Consider the following 22,489-nt stretch of genomic DNA (forward strand, 5'->3'; position numbering starts at 1 on the left):
TAGCCAGCATGTTTGTTGAAACTGTCTACTTATACCAGGGGTCTTCAAACTTGGCCCTTTTATGACTTATGGACTTCAACTCCCAGAATTCTGCTGGCTGAGGAATTCTGGGATTTGAAGTCCACAAGTCATAAAAGGGCCAAGTTTGAAGACCCCTGGCTTATACCAACAGGTAGTTACGTCTTCCAGAACAAATCATCTATTTCTTTCTCACTGCCATATTTCGCTTTATATATTTTGCGTTATACACTCATTTGCTTTCATAAAATGATTCTAAGAAGGGGAAAAACACCACTACCACATACGTATATGGGGGGCTGATAGCTTTTTTTATTAAGAATGTACAATTTTACATTACCAAACAAAGCTACATTTAAAAAAAACTGAATCCAAATACAAAACCCACAGGATTTGCTACAGCTTCCTAACTGATATAGATTTACTGATATATTTGCTGAAATAGATTAATGTTGCTATATTAGATGGCAGTGAAACTAAAAGATTTGCATGGAGATATTGCAGCTAGTACAAAATGACAGTCGTTCTTTTGTGGCAATCTAGATGTATCAATATTGTACACTGCTATAGTGCAAAGTGAGACTTCTCATTTTCTCTCTGAAACGACAAGTATTTAGAGCCACTTCAGCAAGATGAACTCTTAACAGTACCAATTGTATGGACTAGTATAGGGATAGGCAACCTTGGCTCTTTTATGACTTGGGGATTTCAACTCCCAGAATTCCTGAGCCAGCCATGCTGAGGGGAAAGGGAGAGGTTTCCAAGCTGAGCCATGCTGGCTCAGGAATTCTGGGAGCTGAAGTCCACGAGTCATAAAAGAGCCAAGGTTGCCTACTCCTGGGCTAGCATGAATGATGAACTATGTATTGTAACAGTATATATTTCTATATTTTTATATATAAAAATTCAATATTTTCTATTTGTATAAATACTACAGGGAAGCCTCAACTTGCAACAAAAACCAGATCTCCCTCATCCATGTAACCGTACATGCTTCACTCATTAGCAGTTTCCTATGAGAAAAAGGGAAGTAAATTCATCCAGTCTTGAATAATGTCCTCCATATTAACTCCTTTTAGAGTTAAAAGTGATTTAGAATTCCTTTCTGGCAGGAACAGCAGCAGACTGCTATTCGTAATTACCCAAACGCTGCAGACTCTTGGTTACTGTACTGTAGCATGAATTTCTCTTAATTTCTCTACAACCTGCAGTTTTTAAAAGGCAACAAACATAGCAGTAGAATCCACCCAATGAAGATATCCTCCCACAGAACTCCATGAGGCAGAATCAGAGGGAGCTTGAAGATCTTCTGGAAGGAAATGCATTGGCAGTTTCTAAGGCAGATAAATGCCAAGAATGTCCTTATTTATATTTGGACTTTTCCTTATTTTTGGACTTTTTGGGATTCCTTTCTGACTTTTTCTCTTCATCGTGGTCTCTTTCCCAGGCTTCCTCGGAATGCTTGTCTTTAGACTTTTTGTGGTGGCTTTCTCTCTCCCGAGAATGGCTCTGGCATCTCTCTCGCTTGCCGCTTTTTCTTTTCTCCCTATTGCATTCTTCTTTGTGCCTTCGGCCAGGCTCCTGAGAGAAGAAGGATGAAAATGTGCAGTTATTTGCATTGATGACACAGAAGAGTAGAGAAGAGGAGCAGGTAGAGCACCAACAGTTTTCAAATTCTGCCTGCTCATTTTCATGCTAGTCCTACAGAATGAATAGTAATGTACCAATTCAGTCTAAGTAAATTATGCATTGCTAGACCTTTAAAGGAAACCTCTAGGAAGAACAAAATAATCTATCCTACATTATGTATAAAAATATGTGGGTTTTTTTAAATTTATGATTTGAAGTGTAAAACAATTTTTTTCCAAATTATTTTAATATAACATTTTAAGCTGCTTTTATTTCCTATTATGTTTCAGTTTACATAATTTGGGATAATATCAATTTATTTTGTCAAAAAAATAGGAAATATAAAAACAAAAAAATCAGAAATTGCTGTGCTTCATGATTTAAAATACAGCATTAGTCAACCTACCTACTTTATGGTGTTGACTTAAACAGATAATTTTATCAAATTAAGGCAGTGATTGTCAATATTGGAGCCAATTGCAGACCTTTTTGAGTACCTCCAAAGAAAATTAACTACGAGGGGCTTCTGGGTACAGCAAGAGGCGTAGGTAAAGGGCAACTGCAAGCTATTCTCCAAAGCGCCTGAAAGTAGGACAAGAAGCAACGGATGGAAACTAATCAAGGAGAGAAGCAACCTAGAACTAAGGAGAAACTTCCTGACAGTTAGAACAATTAACCAGTAGAACAACCTGCCTCCAGAAGTGGTGAATGCTCCAACACTGGAAGTTTTTAAGAAGAGACTGGACAACCATTTGTCTGAAATGGTATAGGGCAGTGGTTCTCAACCTTTTTAATGCCGCGACCCCCAACCGGTCGTAAGTCGAGGACTACTCAACCGGTCGTAAGTCGAGGACTACTCAACTGGTGCAGCACCGTTTGCAGAATGGGACTTTTGGTGGGCTCAGCAGGGCAGAGACAGCCTGGACAATTCCTATTGGCTTTTGAAAGCCAATAGAATTAGACTCTATTCAAGAGAGTCTATTCTATTGGCTTTCAAAAGCCAATAGAATAAAAGGGAGTAGCACAGCTCGTTGTTTGGCGACCCCCGTGAAATGGTTGTTCAACCCCAAATGGGGTCCCGACCCAGAGGTTGAGAACCACTGATATAGGGTTTCCTGCATGAGCAGGGGGTTGGACCAAATGACCTCCAAGGTCCCTTCCATCATCATCATCATCATCATTATAACTTCTGTAATTCCTGACCATTCGCCACATGCTGATATGAGTTGCAAAAGCTGTAATCCAAGATATCTGGAGAGAAAATTGCTTTCCCCTGCACAAATGTTCAGTTGCAACTGAGATCAGTAATTACTTAAAAATAATAATGAGATTTGAACCTTGACATGTCGTAAAACAATGTTATATACTCTGGAAACAAACAATAGCTCTGTGGTTGCTTTTTTCTCTCTTTTTTTTGGTTCCATTATATATTCCCTCCCAACCCATCTTCCCTGGAGAAGATCAAGGCAGAGGAAAAAGAAGGAAGGAAAGGAACATCCTGCTGTGTGAATGGGATTTACCTATGAAACTTTAAGGCAATTTAAGCTGTTATAGACTTTTATTACACTTTATTTTTCTTGGCCAATATCAGATATTTCGCTTTTGTTTACAAACTAGATTCTGTTAGGATGGAGAAGAACATGAAGAAAAGGTTGCAGTGTGTATATTTCTATGTTCCCATATTTCACAAATTATTAAAACTATTGACCATACTGTTAAGTGTGAAACATCCTACTCAAAACTGTTAAAACAAGATATACTACATCTGAAAATAAATCCCTCCAAACCTACAGACAAACACACAGTGAAACAAAAAGTTGCAAAGGCTGTTTGTAAAACAGTTCAACGAATGCTCTGTTTGTGAATCACATGGATTTTACAACACTACTTCGGAAAGAATTGATTTTCCAGCTAATCTTTTCTCTTGCTGATTTAACTTTACAGTCCCAGGTGCAGTAGCAATGATGACCTGCAGGATTATGATCCCATGTTTTTTTGCTGTGTCTTTCTTCAAATGTTTTTCCCAATCTGTTATCATTAGCAAAGTGTCTCTTTGTTTTCCAGTGCTGAATCAGATTTGTTATCCTGGTCAACAGTGCACATTTTAATCAATTTAATTTTTAAAAATGTGTTCTGGGATAATTCCTAGCAAAGCAAAACAAAACCCCGAGGTTTCAATTCAAACTTTGTTTCTGAGATTTTTGGAATAATAATTCTTTGTAGTATTTCTGGGGTTTTTTCATAACAACCACATACAATAACATATTCCAGCATTTTTGTGATTATTAACAGAGTTTTTTTTCTTTTTACGATCCTGTAATCTCTTTTATCGGGGTGGAGTTGGGGCAACTGAATGGAGCTCAGCATTTACTGGCCGGATGCCCTTCCTGAGGCCTACGCGGAGTTCACAGCAGATATTTACTCTTTGCGCCTTGACAGAGAAATATCTGTCGCTGCCTAGGATTGAACTCTCAACCTCCCGAGTGTGAGGTGAATGTCTTCACCCCTAGGCCACAGCGCTGCTCCTCTTTAACAGAGTTATATGCTATCTGTAAAATATTTATGCCAATTTTCTCTTAAATTATAGCGTCTCAAAAAGGTTGGAACCCATCATTTCAGTGTACTAAAGGCGACTCATTTATTCGTGCCTATTTACCAGCAGAAGACCTTTTTTTAAAATAGCCTTTTCTTTCACTATGAAAGGTATTCCAGTTTATTGAGGTTTTTAGACAGCACTTTAGAATAATATTAAATCAACAGGTTCTGGTTTCAAGGACCTTGCATTTTACAACTTATCAGGAGAGTACTATTTGCCATCAGAAGGAAATAAAATTTCAGGTAAGAAAGACATCCAAGCAGAAATGCACAATCGGATAACTAGAAACCCAGGACTGAATGAAAAGGGTACACTCAAGGGTAGTGGATCATAAGCAGAAAAATCAGTAGCTCTGAAAAGCCTGAAATTCGATGAATTACTTGGAATGTTCAGGGGATTATTTAATAGCCAAAAAGAGATATCTGATGAAATTATATTGGAGATAAAGTCAAAGGTTTCTTCTTATTTGCAAATGAATAAATAAGAATATAGCAAGATAACTAATTTAAACTAGTATCAGGAACAGTGCATGAAATGGCAGGACACAGAGAAACAAATTGGGCATATTAAGCATACAAGGCGTATCACAAACTTTTAAGATTTGGCAGTGAATCTGGTGAAGACAACGCAGAAACCTCCTCCAAAGGGAAGACAGCAATGCAAATAGTGAGGCCATAGTAGTCAGTGGCTTATTGTAAGAATATGGAAAATAAAGGACATGGGAGATGGCTCTTCCCTCTTCTTTCTCCTTTCATCCATATAAGTAAGTTAATTAACTTAGTAAAAGTCTCTTTTACACCGCAGTCTTCATTTAACAGCTGTAACCATCACTGCATTGCAAACTATTGCCCTGAATTTGTGTTTGCAACACTACAGAGCAGCTAAGCAACAATAAGAATCTCTAATCTTTTCCTAGCTGTCATAAGGTTGGGGGGAGGGGAGGAGAGGGGATGAGATTAATTTTTGATAGCAACTAAGAACATTTGCCTACATCATAAAAAAAAAACCACACACACAGAAGCTAACAGATCACAACTACTTTTTCAAAAGGTCACTTGTGTCAGAGTCTTAGCTCAAGAGCAGATTTTTTTCTTCTTCTACCTATTGGCAAAGTTGAATTTCCTGTCTTTTAGTGAGGTCATATTTAATTTCGTTTTTCTAAAAAGTTCTGCAGAGCTAAGGGGATTTCCAGTAGAGTGCAGAAGCCAAAAGAAGTAGTTAACAATGAGCAAGCTCTGTATTTGAAAATGGGAATGTAGAGAGTAAACTTTTCATCAGTGTTAAGGCAGCAAATAGGATAACACTGGAGTAGGATATAAAGGAATGGACATCCTTAAAGGCGGGGAAAACACTAGGCCCTGCTTTCTTTTCACGGGAACCAATTAAAAATATCATTCTAATAAAAGGACAAACATTTAATACTTTGGTTTTTCTGTTCCTCTTCTCCTCCTCCTCATCGGTGTTGTCTGAATAGTAATGCTTCCTCTTTTTATCAGAGTGCCTGTGGCTGGTTCTGGCTTCCTCCTCTTCATTCTCCAGCACAAGATCATATTTGGAGCTACGGATGTCTGTTAAGGAAAGTGGGACCAATAGCGATGCCAGAAGGCAACGGGAGCCAGGAGGGAGAGAGAATCCATAAATGCAGACACTGCATTTGAGCCAGTTGACCAGTGAAGTGCAAGGAAACAATTTGGCAGCCTCCCTCAGATGTAAATGAATCGACTAGCAAATCATCCCTTTCGGTATTTCTTTGCAATGATTTTGCCAGGCTTTGAAACACACAATTCTGAATGGAAAATTTTTTTTAATCATCCAGTTCTTACAGGTGGCCATCCGAATCCCAGATTTTCTATTTTGTAACTGTTCTGAGACATAACTAGGTAGTAGCTGAAAGATGTCTGCATGGTAAACGGATGGCAGCCCTCCACTTCACAGCTTTACTAGTCAATTTTCCTGTATGACTCAGCCGGAATGCAAAGCAACACTGCCTATATAAGCAACATTAGGTCTTTGAAAGAGGGAACTGAGACCGACACTTAATACACGATCTCCCAAATTCACAAGAAAGTGAAATTTAGGAGGATCTATAGCAAATACATTCACCATATGGAAACATTTTTTTACAACTGCTAAAACACTTTGATTTTGGCCCCAGTTAGACACTGCTTATTTCCTTCATAATAAAATTATCATAAAGCCTAAACAGGCCTTTAGTTGAGGTTTCTCAGAAACACTTAAAAGAAAAAGTACTTGCCAGTGGACTCTCAATTTCCTAAATCCAACTTGGCTCTTCACTAAATATTACACGTATGAAAGTTATATAACAAGAGTGTTTACATAATAGCCCCAAGAAAATAAGTTTTGAAATTAGATGTGGGAGTGCAAATCTATCCATTAATATAATATTCAACATCAGATCTGTTTAGCAATCTCTACAAATACTTTAATATTGGCGTATAAAGTAGAATAATATACATAACATTCCATATTCTATCTGTTCTGAATAGTTTCATATACATATTGAATGTTATATATGTTATTGTTCTACTTATCTTTCTACTTATCTGAAGACCAGAATGGTGTAGTAGTTAAGGTGCTGGACCAGGAGGGAGGAGAAGACTTGAGTTCTAGTCCTTCCTTAGGCATGGAAGACAATTGAGTAATTTTGGACCAGCCACACCCTCTCAACTCTGGACTGGGAAGTCAAGAAATTCTTCTATCAACTCACAATAGACTAACATGACACTACTTTTAAAACAACTATGATACATCATGCAATAATTTAACTGTTCAGGATACTCTTGCTTGGGTTTTGCTTTCTCTTTCAGACTTAATTTAGAAGTTTTGTTGTGATCTTTTTCATATTCTTTGAAATCATCCTTGGTGTATTTCCCACCTGTTTATATAAAGGGACATAAGCTGACATTAATTTTGAATACAAGATTATATGGAAATAGCTGTTAATTATTGCTGTGCAAAATAAATCTTTTTAGGGAGATCCTAATGAAATGGGCTCCAAACAGAAATATTTCAGAAACAGTTAAGGCCTCCGAGATGCACCTGTCACGAGATCCCATGCAGAAATCTAAACAAATAATTTGTGCTGCTTTGTGCTAACTGTTTTGATAAGCAGAGTAGAAATAGTCTGGTTCACAAAGGAAAGCCTTCCCAAGCAATGCTTTTCAGCAAAAAATGATGCCAATTCTAATACTGGGCACATACAACTTTTGATCAGATTCAAATAGTTTGAGCTACTCCATTTCAGTCTATTAACTACAGCATTAATGCTCTTAATACTGATAAAGCCAACTTCATAGTCAAAACCTCACCATTCCCACATGCATTTATTTATTGAGCAAACTTAGCATTTTCTACTTAGTATCTTTCTATAATTACAAGATTGAAAAGTAGAATATACACCTTTATAAATGGTTAATTGAAAAGGGATCATATTTGAAGATATTTCATGGTCAACAAATCTATATCTGACAAATACCTTCTGTGTCCCTCCCAAAACAGATTTGATATTCTCTATAACATAAGGAACTTGCAATGGGAGGAATTAATAGAAATAATTTATACATCTTGTTACCTTTTCCTTTCCATTTCACCTTTGCAACAGATTGGCTAAAATCAACATGTATTCGCCTGTCGTCTATTAAGACATTGTCCATCTTAAAGTAAGCTTTCTCACAATCTTCTTCCTGATATATGTTTCAAAAGAAGTGTAATTAAAGTTAAAACTGTTATGGCTTATGTTGCTGGAACCGTGACTCTGTGAATGATGGGAACTGGGACACTGGGTCTGACAACACTTGGATACCGGGAGGGGGTATTATAGGAAGAGGTTGAGTGGGACATTAGGGATGAGAATGGCGTGAACGGAACGCATGGACTCAATGCAAGGTTTGAACATAAGTACTAACTGGATCGGGGCGTGGACTCAATGCAAGGTTTGAACATAAGTACTAGCTGGATCGGGGTGTGGACTCAATGTAAGGTTTGAACATAAGTACTAACTGGATCGGGGCGTAGGTAGGGTGGAGGACTATCACAAGGCAGGTATGGGGAGGGGGACAGGTGGATTCCAGATGACCAATTAACTGTCAATTAGGGTGTGTACTCTGGGTGTGGTGGAGGAATGTATTTAGGGCAATGAATGGAGCTTCGTTCCAGTGCTAACTTAGTTTCAACATAGTGAATAAAGCTTGTTGAATACTGCAACGTTCCTGTTTCCTGGCTTTCGCGAAGCGCGGTTAGGACGTTCTGTTAATTGCTTCTTCAGGATACCAGTCTGTAGCTATGTTCACATGACAGGCTGAGCCACAAACTAGCCTACATTTTAAATTGGCATGTTATGTGAACTTGTCCATGGGGTTAATTAGTTGTTAATGAGAAGTTGCCCATACTCTCTGGCATATTCTCCCCACAGATGAGAGGTGGGGCCTCAGTCTCCTAGCTTTCTGAAAATATCTATATCTAGCTGGGAGCATTCAGTTGTGGGGCTGGTTAGTGTACTGAAGCCCTTCCTCCTGCCTTTTAAAATCAAATTTTAACTATCCTTGCCTTATTTTAAATTTTTATATTCATTTTTTTATGTTTTCAACATTTTATCTGTACACTGCTCAGAGACCCTCTGTGAGGGAAATAGGCAGTTTCTAAATAAATAAACAGAGTGAATAATGGTTAGGTCAGTGGTGGCGAACCTATGGCATGGGTGCCAGAGGCGGCACGCAGAGCCCTCTCTCTGGGCACGCGCACCGTCGCCCCAGTCCTAGGCCTTCCGCTGGGTTTTATAAAACCTTTTCGCTTTAGGCCTCCACCGCCGTGTGCAAAAAAAAAAAAAAAAGGTTCAATCAGTCAATTTCAACTTCTCACGGGAAAAAAAAAAGATCTTGCAAAGTTGGAATTCATTGACTGAACTTTTTAGTCCCACCCAGTCTGCCGTTACCACCACAGCCACGCCCACCCAATGGGCCACACCCACCCAATGGGCCACACCAACCCAGCACTCGACGATACATAAGTGGGTTTTGGGTTGCAGTTTGGGCACTCGGTCTCTAAAAGGTTCGCCATCACTGGGTTAGGTTAACCATGGGTAGCCAGGTAGTGCAAATAAAACCAGCCTATAAACCAAAGGATCCCAAAACATCCCAAACACATTCATGCATTGATTTTCAGGGGTCATTTTATTTTTGTACATAATGGTAAACAGGAGGGAATCCTCCCTCTTAATCATGTATTATGTATATTTCAGAAACTGTGAAAAGCCCCATTTTTTCTACTAATTACTAAGAGTTTTTAAGGGGTGTTTGGCAGCATCATGTTCTTAGTCCTTACCACTTAACCATGTTACCTATTGTACCTTATTGCATTTCATTTAAAAAGGATGACATGAAAGGGTGATGAATAATAATTTTTAAAAGAACAAAGTGGTTTCCAGATGTAAATGATCAAATCTAGGAAGTCCATCAAAGATAGGGAAAGGGTATGCAGACTAAAAACAGGAATTTCTTCTCCTAATGCATGGAACTGAGATATTTCAAATGCTAACTGCTCTTTAGTAAAATTGTACATAAATCATTCAGTTTGGTTTATATTCTTATACTGTATATAGTTAAACGGTATATACATATGGCCACACACCTTTTCAAACTCAATGAAGGCATAGCAGAGAGATTCACCAGTTTTCCAATCTCGAATCACTTCACAACTGAAAAATCAACACATTTTGTTCAGGAAACCATACAGATAGCAGTTGTATGTCACGCGATGTTAAAGTTTTTTTTAAATAAGGCATGGAAATCATCCCATAGCTTTCACAGCACTCAGTCTGTGGAGGTCCTCGTAAGCCACTATGGCAGTGGTGGTGAACCTATGGCACGCGTGCCAGAGGCGGCACTCGGAGCCCTCTCTGTGGGCACACGGGTCATTGCCTCAGCCTTGTCTCCCCCCATGACCCCCTCCTCACCAGCAGCCCCCCAGGAGGAGAGTCACCCCTGAGTGTGGCCCACGCGGAGCAGCGCAGCCAAGGACATGGCAGCCAGGCAGCGTAGACAAGACTCTGTCCTCATGCCTCATCACACAGTTGATGCTGTGGGGCGTGGGCAGAGGGCCTGGCCACCATGGTGCTGCTGGGCTGCCTGGGCAATCTGCGGCGGGCCCTGGAGGCGGTGAGTGGCCCTGCAGGCAGGCAGGGTGGGACAGAGAGGGCGGGGCAGGGATGGTGCGGGGGCGGGGCCAGTTTTTGGGCACTCGGTCTCTAAAAGGTTCGCCATCACTGCACTGGTATCAGAAGTTACAGTATGGATGATAAGAATGTGTGAGTTTAGTAGAACTACAGACAGAAGTCTTGCTTTGCACTTTCTATCCTATACTGCTACCTTTAGACCCAGAGATTAGTTTCAGGGTTGGGGCAAGTTCTAATTTAGTGAATGAGGTCAATAAGGATCACTGGGTTCAGCTTCAACATACTATACAATAAGCTTTAAAAGTATATTTAGGTTAGCCATCACACCGAATTAGACAACTGCACTTTCTAACATCATTGATTTAGGATACAAAAAAGCAACTTAAAAAAATCTAAAGACAATAGACATACATATATTATAATAAATCAGAAAGAAAAAGTGCTGGAAGAGTCTACAGTAATTATTTTTCTAATACTTAATAAATGGCATTGTAACAGTTGGTTCTCAGACTAAAAATTCAAGCAATCATATTTGATAATTCACAGATCTTCCTTTAGCAGAGGCCTGTCCCCTCCCCGGTGCATAATACTGTGAGTGAAAGACTCAAAAACCTTACCCTAAGACACACCTAAGCATACTGACTTTAAATTGAAAACAGTTCACCTGCTGAACTTCCCCTATCACTATTGTTTTCATCTTTTTAAAGTCTGCTAAAGAGAACTTTGTAAAAAAAACTTTGTTTTTTCCCGCTTAGGAAAAAACACTTTCAGGTTAGGCAATCACCAAAGGTCTGAAAAGTATTTCTATGAATACAAGGTAATATCTATATTAAGTCTATTGCTAGGCCACTGTGACTTAAAAAAATGTTCCTTGTGCATTTTTCACTAGCTGGGACTACATTTTGCACTTTTTATAAAGGCCTGCTAATGTATCTTTGCAAATGTTCAACACTTACCTTTTTATCGAACCAAATCGGGAAAATATGATTTCAAGGTCTTCATCAGTTGTCACAGGATTAAGTTTGCAGACAAAAAGAACATTTTCAGGTGGCTTGATATCTGCATCAGGTAAGTCTCCAACCTAGGGAACAATGCAAGAGAGATTACTTTATTTTACATTGCTTTATTCCAACACTCCTACAATTTGCACTAATGGACACACATATCAAAATGACTCCATTTTAAGATGTGAGAATGTGTACAATGTGAATATGCTATTCAAGATTATTCTGAAGCCTTAAGAATGGAAAAGGCAGATCTTTCTGTTCGATGACCTCTCTGATGAGATGCTTAAAAGATGATAGTTTTCTTAAAAACAGTATGCTTCTGAGCTATAACTGAAATAGCAACTTGTGAAGAAGGCAAGGTCCATCCATCTCTTTTTTTTTCATGCTTGTGACTTCAGAGATTCTACAAAGGTTAAGGACTGATTTATAAGCAATAATTGTGGTGTCAAGTTGTAACCTGGCTTACTAATAATGCATCATATGTTTACTTTCATGGACCATCACAGAAGAAAAAACATTACAGAGATTTATCAATTTAAATGCTTTTTAATACGCCCGATTCATATATTTCATTAAAAAAGCCCAAGATTACAATAGATGATATTAAACAAACCTTATTCATGTCTTGCAATGAGTAGGGATTACTAAAGTTTTAATGGTAAAATATTAAAATATAAATTATTCTTATATGCCGGGTGCCGTTACATAAAATCTGGTTCCACATAATTGTCATACTAGAGCAGGGGTTCTCAACCTTGGCAACTTTAAGACTTGTGGACTTCAACTCCCAGAATTCCTTTGCTGGCTGAGGAATTCTGGGAGTTGAAGTCCACAAGTCTTAAAGTTGCCAAGGTTGAGAACCCCTGTACTAGAGGCAAAGATGGAGGGAGGAAATAGTGGCCAAGGCCTGGGACTTGCCACCAGTGCTTCCCTCCATTTGGAAAAATAGTAGTTAGAATTTAATTTATAACTTATGTCCACCTAGGAGGAAACTACAGGTAGTCCTCGATTTACAACAGTTCATTTAGTAACCGTGCAAAGTTACAACAGCACTGAAAAAAATGACTTACAACCATTTTTCATACATGACCGTTGCAGCATCCTCATTGTCACATGATTTATGTTTGAATGCTTAACAACTGTTCAAATTTATGACAGCTGCAGGGTTGCGAGGTCATGTGATCCCTTTTCGCGACCTCCTGACAAGCGAAATCAACGGGCAAGCCAGATTCACTTAACAGCTGTTTTACTAATTTAACAATTGCAGTGGTTTGCTTAACAAATGTGGCAAGGGAAGCCGTACAATGGGATAAAACTCACGTAACAAATTTCTCACTTAGCAACATACATTCTGGGCTCAATTGTGGCCGTAAGTCGAGGACTGCCTATAGTTGCTGACCACAGGTCAGATCCATCTGTACCACGTTTTGTAAATGTTTACCTGAATTTAGTACAATAGTTTTAAAACTCAAACATAAGCACAGATGCACATTTAATCTGCATTTCGATTTCTTTAACATAAGAGTGTTTCTGCATATCGATTGCTTTAGCCAAGTTTATTATATAGTATTTAAAATACTTTAGATTTCACTATGAGACCAGTTTTACATTTTAAGAGGCAAAAATTGCCAAAAAACACAGAGCATACCAGACTTAATGTGTCAATCGTTCAGTATGTGATACCATTTCTATTTAAATAAAGCTAAGCATCTGCTAAGCGTCTGCATATCTACAATTTAACAATAAGATCAGATATACTGTATTTACCATTTCCAAGAGAATAGCCTGTGTTTTTGCTTCTTTCTCTGCCAGGATTTCTTCCACTTCATCCATAGTCCTTCCTTTGAAGTCATCGATTTCTTCATCAGCACCTATTCTCCCACTCTGTCTTATTTAAAAACAAAGAGATAGATATTTAATATGACTTAGAATGAATACTTCATCTTTTTTATAACACTTTGCAGCAGCTGCCTGAAACCTCACCACATTTATCCTGCACTGACTCTCCCATACCTTGCAGCGGCCACTTACCTGCCCACCGGCATCCTTGTGAGCCACCTGGGACTTGCAACTTTCTGCCAGCTTCTCCACTAACTTGCTTGTGGAAGCCAACAGGAAATTGCAACGAGGTCCTTGCCTAATAACCCACGATCTTGTTTAATCACAGCAATGGGAAGTGCTGGGATTGCTGTCACTAAATGATGCAGTCATGTGATATCACACATTACAATTGCGTTACACAGCAATGGATATTCCAGATCCTATTACAGTGGTGGAGAACCTATGGCACGGGTGCCAGAGGCGGCACTCAGAGCCCTCTCTGTGGGCACGTGTGCCGTCACCCCAGTCCTAGGCCTTCAGCTGGGTTTTATAAAACCTTTTCTCTTTAGGCCTCTGCTGCCATGTGCAAAAAAAAAAAAGGTTCAATCAGTCAATTTCAACTTCTCACGGGAAAAAAAAAAGATCTTGCAAAGTTGAAATTCATTGACTGAACTTTTTAGTCCCACCCAGTCTGCCGTTACCACCGCAGCCACGGCCACCCAATGGGCCACACCCAGCCAATGGGCCACACCCAGCCAATGGGCCACACCCACCCGGCACCCGATGAGGCATAAGTGGGTTTTGGATTGCAGTTTGGGCACTCGGTCTCTAAAAGGTTTGACATCACTGTCCTATTACCACTGTTAACCAAAGGCTACCTGTATTGAGGTTATACTTCTATAGAAGGCAGTTACAGATTTCCATTCATTTTTCATTCTTCCCCTTTCCTTATCACTTTTTTCGTTGTCACCTTATCATCAGGTGATAATTTTGTTCATTGCCCAGAGTAACTTGGTGAGATGAGCAGCTAAATAAATTATAAAAAAATGAAATTAATGTGCACCCCTCTGTAATTGCTATATACCTTTTTGGAAGTGTAATTATGTACATCGCTGCTAATGATACTTTTGTAATGTGGCACGGTTAGCACACCTTCTGTTTTCCCACAGAAAACACAGCTAGAGATCAGCAGTTAGTAAAGACATAGATGTGCCTTCTCAGCAGGCACGTGCTTGAATTATACTTCTAACGTTGTTCATTATTTTGCAAGAATAATGGTGTGCACTCAAATATTGCAAAAAAAACAGTATATACTTAGAAAAGAATACCTGCAACTGTTGCCATTGATATTTTTCCTATCTTGAAGCTGAAACTAAAATTCTATTGAAACTGAAGAATCTGTATTATTGCCAATGAAAAGGACACAGTTGCTTTTATTGAGCAATATGTCCCCTAATTAAAGTCTTTTTTTTCCCCAAGTCAAACATGACCCTGGGCCACTGTGAGAACATAACCACAAAGTTCTGTACATCTGCAAAATCAGCAGGTACACTAGGGGAATATAAACATATTTCTTGATTAACTCCACACTCACATCCAATTGTTCTTTTGTAGGTTCTGGTGAACGATCTGGTATTGCCAAACCAGGGGGGTCATCAAATGGATCATCTAAGATCACTGTATGGTTTATCCTAAATAGAAAACATATTCAGTTAAAGATTAAGTTCAAGGTTTCATTTCACAATAATTTTGAATATTAATTCACTGTTGCATCAGAAAACACCTACACAACAAAACTTATTTATTTGAAAACAAAATCTATAAGTTAAACTTTATTCCAAATTTTAACACTGACAGAGGGTGCATATGTTACTATAAAAGTCAGACACTATAAAATTACACACTTAACTGAAAGCTTATCTGGCTTATGGTGAAAGGAAATTCAACAATTGCCTTCCAATAACAATTGCCTTCCAATTATATGAAATTTAGTTCATAAAATTGTTCTCATCTACTACCAAATATAGTTAAGGACTAATCTCATACATGAATGACAGTAGTAGGTTTAGGAGAGTTTGAAGAAACTCTTTTACCTCAATACACATAATTCATTTATGGAATTCACTTCCACAGCAAATGGGGACAACACTTGCTTAAAGAGTTTTGAAGTCATAGCAAATAGATCTATCAAAAGTGGTAATAGCATAACAATAGGGAAAACTATAGCCGCTTTTGATTTGGGTTTTGGATACCTTTGATAGACACAACTTGATGGCTTTTGTTTAATCCAGCAGAATTTTGCTTACACTCTGCACTTTTATCAATTGTAGAAGATTTTGTTCATACCTGATGTCTTGATATGGGATGAAATCCTTATCGACAAAGGACTCATTAATTTTCATCAATACATCCATGCCTTCTGTTATTTCACCAAACACTGTATGCACACCATTCAGATAATCTAAGTTTTCTCCTGTAGTAATAAGAAACTAAAAAAAAAAAAACCAAGAAAAATAATGAATTGGAATTGACAAACTAATGAAAATCTTCATCTACTCATTTCAGTCTGTTGATACATTAGCTGATTTTGGATTCATTCACCAGAAAAATCTTCTGATGTCACAAGCTTTCTGTGAATTTTAGACACGGAAGATGGCGTCATATTGTGATGATTTCAGTCTTTCCTGGAGATTATTTCTCAAGCAATACAAGAGTCGATTGTTTGTTCTCTACAGGAATTTTTATTACGGCTCTTCCAGATTCAGTGCTATGCTCAGGCTATTTAACTTGTCATACCCAACCACGTTGAGATCTAGTTCCACTAAGGTTTTTAGCGAACCCAGAAAACAATGTAATCTTAGAACAAATCTACCATTGATGTAGTTGATATGGCTGAATAAACTGAAGTTCAGTTTGGACGATATCAAAAGACTTCACCCAACAGTGCGAATTCACCCAATAGTGGAATAGTTGAGTAGTGGTCTGTCTGCCAGAAGAACAAATTATTTCTCAGTTCTTCTTCCATACTGTTTAAATTTGCTTCAAAAAGTTGGAGACACCACCAGAGCAAATCAAGCAGAAGAAGAGTGGAAATAAAGTCATGAAAAATCTTGTTATGTGAATAGAATTCTACCTGAATCATGCTGGCTATGATTCAAATTTCTTGCTTTAAGTGAGATCAATTATGCCTCCTCTATCAGTCAAAATTGTTTGTACACATAATTCCATGTTTATGAATAGTCTGGTTTGGTAATCGGCCACTTAAAATATGAAAGCATCTGATATGCTAATGCTGCAGAAAAAACATATTTTTCCAATGATTTTTTTTCCATTTTCGTTTTTTTTAATATAATGTCATATCTGTGCTTTCAACTTCCATATGTCCTAATATGTTGACATGACTTTTCCAGATCTGTGAACATACCTGAGATCCATGCTGATCACTCCCATTGTTTACCATTGACACAGTTCCCTTTTTCTTGTGTTTAATTCTTGGCACTTTCTCTGCTTCAAAAAATCTAGCTTGATCACCATACAATTTGCTGAAACATGTACAAACAAATTGTCAATCAGAATAAATTGCACAACTTTTAAAAACTAGCCATATAAGAGAAAAAAAACTGCAGTACAGTGCATGGAGAAGTACAAATTGACAGTTCCATTCATTTTTAACAATTTCAGAATCAGTTATATAACTGAGACTATATATTTGTTTCTTTATTTTTCTTATCACCCCAATCATAAGACTCTTGGTAGTACACAAAAAACTTTAATAATCTTCATAGTAATATATTGCATTAACCTAAAACCAGAATAAGACACCATATGTCTTGCCACACACATACAAAAAACCCTCATCTTAAGTTGCTTCTGAAATGTCTACTATGTTGGAGCAAATATAATTTCCAGGGAAAGATTCTTCCATAACATAGTGACTACTATATAACTGAGGCAATTCCTTCTCCCTGACTTAGCAATCGCAATAGCACTTAGATTTATATACCACTTCAGTATTTACAGAGTCAGCATATTGCCCCTAACCATATGGGTCTTCACTTTACCAGAAGGATGGAAGGCTGAGTCAACCTTGAACTGTTTCAGCATCGAACTGCTGGCAGTGAAAAGTGAGTTAGCTTGCAACACTGCATTCTAACCACTGCACCATTACGGTTCTTCAAGGAAACGAAGAATCACTAAATTATTTTCCCTCAGATGGTTCATATCAGATGCTCATATCAAGCCATTCTAAGTAAAAGCTGCCTTGGTACCAAGCCATTTAAGGTTTTTTAGGTTAAAACCAACACTTTAATTTTTCCCTGCATCATATATTGACCAAAGTGATTGATAAACTGCACGAAGACTTTCACTATCAAAGTTCATGATTTATTCTTCTTGTTCCAAGAAGATTACCAATAGGTAATCTAAACGAATGCCTACGCAAGAAGTAATAAATTCTGCTATATTCAAAAGGTTTTATTGACTATGCAAATCAAAATTAAACAATGTTTACCAAAATATGGATTCACCTCCACGACCAGTCCCCAGGGGGTCTCCAGTTTGTATGATAAAATCTCTCTGAAACAATGTGGAACACAAATAACTTATTATTTAACATCATTTAAAAATCCTCCTCATGTTATTAAGAATCTTCTCTGTGTGCCAATAATTACATAAGGCAGACTATGCTATTATTTCTGTTTTACAACTGAAGAAAGGAATTTAAACATACACATGCATGCATGATTAGGAAGAGGACATTTAGCATATGTATTTCTTAGATTAAACTTGTATATCTACTATGTAAGACTCACAATTAAATTATTGTCTTATATATGAAGGAAAAGCAAAGGAAAAAAATCAGATATGCTTACTTGTATATTATGTATAAGGCAGTAATTGTAGTATTTGGTCTTGCAAAGCTTCAGGAAATTTAGACAAGCTAAAAGAAATAAAGACAAGAAAACTGAAACAGGCTACAACCTTTGCCGAAAAGAAACAAGCTATTCTTTCATACAAATTCAATAAAAAATGCCCAGCAACAATCCCCAGCAAGTTGCATGAAACAAATGGCATGCCATGAATAAATGTTCAGATTAAAATGACAGAGAAATATTACCTATTTTTATCAAATCTTACAGAAAAAGATTATTGGAAAATGCAGGACTTATTTTCAACTAAGCAGTCCATTTTTTTCTATATATGGACCTTAGACCAGCAGTGCATGTTATAAACTTTAAAGAACATCTATGTTAATGTGCAGAGTGCCTTCTGTTCATATTAAGCAATCACAGCATGTTCTAATACAAGTGTGTCCAATCTTTTGGTTTGCCTCAGTTGCACTGAGTGAAGAGGAATTGCCTTGGGCCACATATAAAATATACAATTAATGTATACAAATCACATAATGTTAAAAAATTATGATGGGTGGCACATTACTAGCTGTCTCAGGCTACATGCTGAACACACTTGTTCTAATTTTACCTTATAGTGTCATCAATCCATACAGTGCTTTATACAGTGAGAAAAAGCAGGCTTCTGTCCTAATTCCCAAAATTCAGTACAATAAGAGGTACAAAGGAAGGTTAAAAAAAGGCAATGCAGGGACAAACAGGACAAAATATATAGTAATTCAGTTAGACAAGGACAGAATGTGCAAGAGTGGATTAACCACTGATACAACATTTGGAGACATGTAAGCTTGTTAGAAAGCATGAAGAGGCAATGCATTATCCTTTTTATACAGGTTTTATTTCTATGCTTTAATAACATCCTAATACAGAAGAAGTTTAAATCTGAAGCTTTTCTTGCTTTTTATGGGGTAAGGAAGGATTTTGTGGTGTAATCTATGGGAATCAAGCTGCTACAAAAGTCAAATAGGGGTTTCAGTGGAAATTGGGCAGAGAAAGTTATATTTTATACTTCAGAAAAGAAACTGAGAATCTCATTAGTCAAGTTCATAAAGCCAAGTTGGAAAACGAGAATTAGCTGTGTTTTAATGTGAAATCACAGTAAAACAAACAGAGGAAAAATTCCATGTACTCAATGTGTGCAGTTGTTTTTTCCCCCAACCAATGCTTTTTATTAAATTCCAGATAAAATGCAAGTCCAGAGTACTGATGCTGCCAAAACTGGGATGCCATTTATAATCCTTAAAGTAAATATTGTATAAAGTTATTAAAGAAATGGAGCCACTCTAAGTTTTTTTTTTAAATATAAAAGAACTTTTCCACAATCAGTCCAAGTTCTCCCTGGAAAAACAATAGGAGATTGATCCCATGTGAAAAACTAGTATTAATTTCAATATACGTGAAGTATTAATACCACTCTTTAATGCCTTGGTAAGGCCACACTTGGAATACTGCATCCAGTTTTGGTCACCACAATGTAAAAAAGATGTTGAGACTCTAGAAAGAGTACAGAGAAGAGCAACAAAGATGATTAGGGGACTGGAGGCTAAAACATATAAGGAACGGTTGCGAGAATTGGGTATGTCTAGTTTAACGAAGAGAAGGACAAGGGGGGACATGATAGCAGTATTCCAATATCTCAGGGGCTGCCATAAAGAAGAGGGAATTAAGCTATTTTCCAAAGCACCTGAAGGCAGGACAAGAAGCAACGGGTGGAAACTAATCAAGGAGAGAAGCAACCTAGAACTAAGGAGAAACTTCCTGACAGTGAGAACAATTAATCAGTGGAACAGCTTGCCTCCAGAAGCAGTAAATGCTCCAACACTGGAAGTTTTTAAGAAGAGACTGGACAGCCATTTGTCCGAAATGGTGTAGGGTTTCCTGCCCGAGCAGGGGGTTGGACTAGATGACCTCCAAGGTCCCTTCCAACTTTACTACTACTACTATTATTATTATTATATCTCAATATATCTCCCATCACTTAGCCCCCACCTCCTGAGAGCATCACTATCTCCTAGTCTGCATTTTGGGGAACTGCAGATTCTGAGACATCCCTGAAAAATATAGCTTTTTTTTTTTTTTTTTTTTTTTTGCACATTCCGCAAATGTTGTGCTAGCTTCTCCAAGCGCGGTAAACCCTTCTGGAGAAGTATCGCTAAACCGGAATTTTTCTGCAGTTGTCCAGAGGTTTCTGGCCCGGAATTTGTCCCACGCGGTACCCGCTGCACTGTCACTACCTCTCGGTCTCTCCTCCGTGTATAAATCAATCACTAGATCTCCCAGCGTGGTCTCCAGGAGCACAGCCATGGCGCCTCTCCCAGCCGCCTTTCTGATCTTTCCGCCAATGTTTGCTCCTCCGCGATCCCAGAATGCCTTACGCGACTCCACTTCCTCCCTGGTTTGACAGCTGTAGACAAGCGGCGCTCTGTTCCAAGGCTCGGTTACCGTAGACTTACGATTGTAGAGTCGCCCTTCAAAGTTAGTTTGGGCACTACTGGCGGACTCCCGGAGGTTGGAAGTGAGCGTGATTCAGAGAAGACAGGGGAAGATTTGGCAGCGTTCTCAGGTCCAGTTGTGCGGAGACAACCGGCTTTGAACCATCTGGTCTCTAGACAAATCTAACTTTCTAATTTGCTTACCTAGGTACTGTAATTGCTATAGGTACAGGAGGCCCACATATTAAAATTATTTTTTATCCTGCCTTTATTATTTTTATAAATAATTCAAGGTGGCAAATATATCTAATACACCTTCTTTCTTTTATTTTCACCCCAGCCAGCTTTTATGTCTAAGGTAGAACTAGAACTCATAGTCTCCTCCTAGTTTCTAGCCTAGTGCTGTTTGGCAATTTGACCAAACAACATCTCAAGATTTACTTACTTGCTTGAATGCTACCTTGAATTCTACCCACCAATCAGTTGTACTTTTAACAGAAAGACAGGCAAACTTCCTCTGTCTGAAATCTCTGAGAATCAGCTTGTTCTGCAATTCTGAAGAGAGCCGACTTCAAAAATCCCCCTTCTTTTCTTCCAAACAATTGGCTTTCTGTATCAATTAATACAGAATTTTTGTGTGCTTTTTTAAAGCTGCAGATGTTGACTTTTTGCATAGAGATAGATAAATCTGAGAAATTATTTAGAAGAAACATTATGTTTAGATCATATTACAACGTTCTTTCCTCAGAACATGTAGCTTTTTTTCATGTGCAGAGAACCTTAAACAAGCAAACAGGAAAATAAAACATACAGGGTGAAATTATGTATGTCTGGCCTGACCAGCCTTTATAAACCTCTTGATTTAGGGATTATGAAAAGTGGTTCAGAATTAAAGTTCTACTCAAGATACTTTTTCTTCATTGCCTAAGGATCCATATTTAAGAAAATAGCCTACCTTTGAGCATGCTTCACCAAGGATAAACAGATATACTGTCTTTCAAATTCTAGTAGTAGAATGTTGTTCTTTTTTATATATTATTTTCTTCCTCAGGATCAATTCTTTCTTCATAGCCTTTTGGTTATTCTTTTTACTAGCTATGTAAATTGGGAGGTAACTAAAAGTTTGTATAATTCTAGAGATGTTTAAAGAAAAATATGGTTTAAATATTCATTTAACATTTGATATATCATAGTATTATCTCTCTATAAAACCAACAAATAAAAATCCAGCGTTTGAGTAGTAGTGGCACAGCAGCAATTCTCACCAAAAGCAGAAAGGCTTAGTGTGTTATACAAAGCCAACCAACCATGGTTTATTCAATAAGCCATGATTGAAGCGTAACTTTCTCTTATATATATCATACATTAAAGTAATTCCATATCCTCTCTTTTGGAGAGTCTAGAACAGCGGTTCCCAAGCTTTTCTATACCCTAGAATGCTTCTGATATATTCTTGCACCCCTTACAAAAGTAATAAACTTATTTAAACAAATTTTGAATGATGTGAACATAAAAAATAATTTTGAAACTTTTAAACCCAAGTTTTCGCACCCCCTGGAATATCGTCTTGCACCCCCGGGAGGTGTGAGCATCCCCGAGTGGGAACCCCTGGTCTAGAAGCTTCCATATATTGAGTCAGACCAATCATCCATTTACTCAGTAGTGACTCAGTGACTTCAAGGATTAAAGATTTTCTTTTCATAGCCCACAAGCATCATTTCAGATGCTTGGAATTGAACATGAGACTCTTTGAAATCAGCCCTAGGAAATATTCTCCCAATCAGTGATTACTGAATGAAAGGCTAGTTGTAGATGTGAAAGGCAGTTCATATCTCAAAGGGATGCAATTCAGCTCTTTCCCCATCTCTCATGTTTTCTTTTTATCA

General features: G+C 37.9%; 1 protein-coding gene across 2 annotated transcripts; it reads right to left on the minus strand.

Moving 5' to 3' along the window:
- Positions 1-308: 308 nt before the first annotated feature.
- Positions 309-20,561, minus strand: PPIL4 (peptidylprolyl isomerase like 4). Of its 2 annotated transcripts, none has more exons than XM_039346888.1 (13): positions 20,406-20,561; positions 18,133-18,200; positions 17,772-17,836; positions 16,686-16,803; positions 15,608-15,750; positions 14,856-14,952; positions 13,208-13,324; positions 11,390-11,514; positions 9,890-9,956; positions 7,836-7,947; positions 7,043-7,139; positions 5,666-5,801; positions 309-1,599 (listed from the first exon to the last, which is right to left on the minus strand). In XM_039346888.1, the coding sequence occupies exons 1-13, from the start codon at positions 20,473-20,475 to the stop codon at positions 1,381-1,383; spliced, it is 1,434 nt and encodes a 477-aa protein (XP_039202822.1). In that variant the 5' UTR covers positions 20,476-20,561; the 3' UTR covers positions 309-1,380. The 2 variants fall into 2 exon arrangements, with proteins under 2 accessions (XP_039202822.1, XP_039202821.1); XM_039346887.1 differs by having other exon boundaries at positions 5,657-5,801.
- Between the last annotated feature and the right edge of the window lie 1,928 nt (positions 20,562-22,489).

Source organism: Crotalus tigris, unplaced genomic scaffold, assembly GCF_016545835.1.
Source record: "Crotalus tigris isolate CLP2741 ecotype Arizona unplaced genomic scaffold, ASM1654583v1 scf7180000018030.5226217, whole genome shotgun sequence".
Lineage (NCBI taxonomy): Eukaryota > Metazoa > Chordata > Lepidosauria > Squamata > Viperidae > Crotalus > Crotalus tigris.

Excerpts from the sequence above, each read along its gene's own strand:
- PPIL4 (XM_039346887.1), bottom strand. The coding sequence starts at position 20,475 with ATGGCTGTGCTCCTGGAGACCACGCTGGGAGATCTAGTGATTGATTTA. Across the intron at positions 17,837-18,132 it reads GCCTTATACATAATATACAA|AGAGATTTTATCATACAAAC; the intron begins GTAAGCATATCT and ends ACATTGTTTCAG. Across the intron at positions 11,515-13,207 it reads AGGCTATTCTCTTGGAAATG|GTTGGAGACTTACCTGATGC; the intron begins GTAAATACAGTA and ends ATTGTTCCCTAG.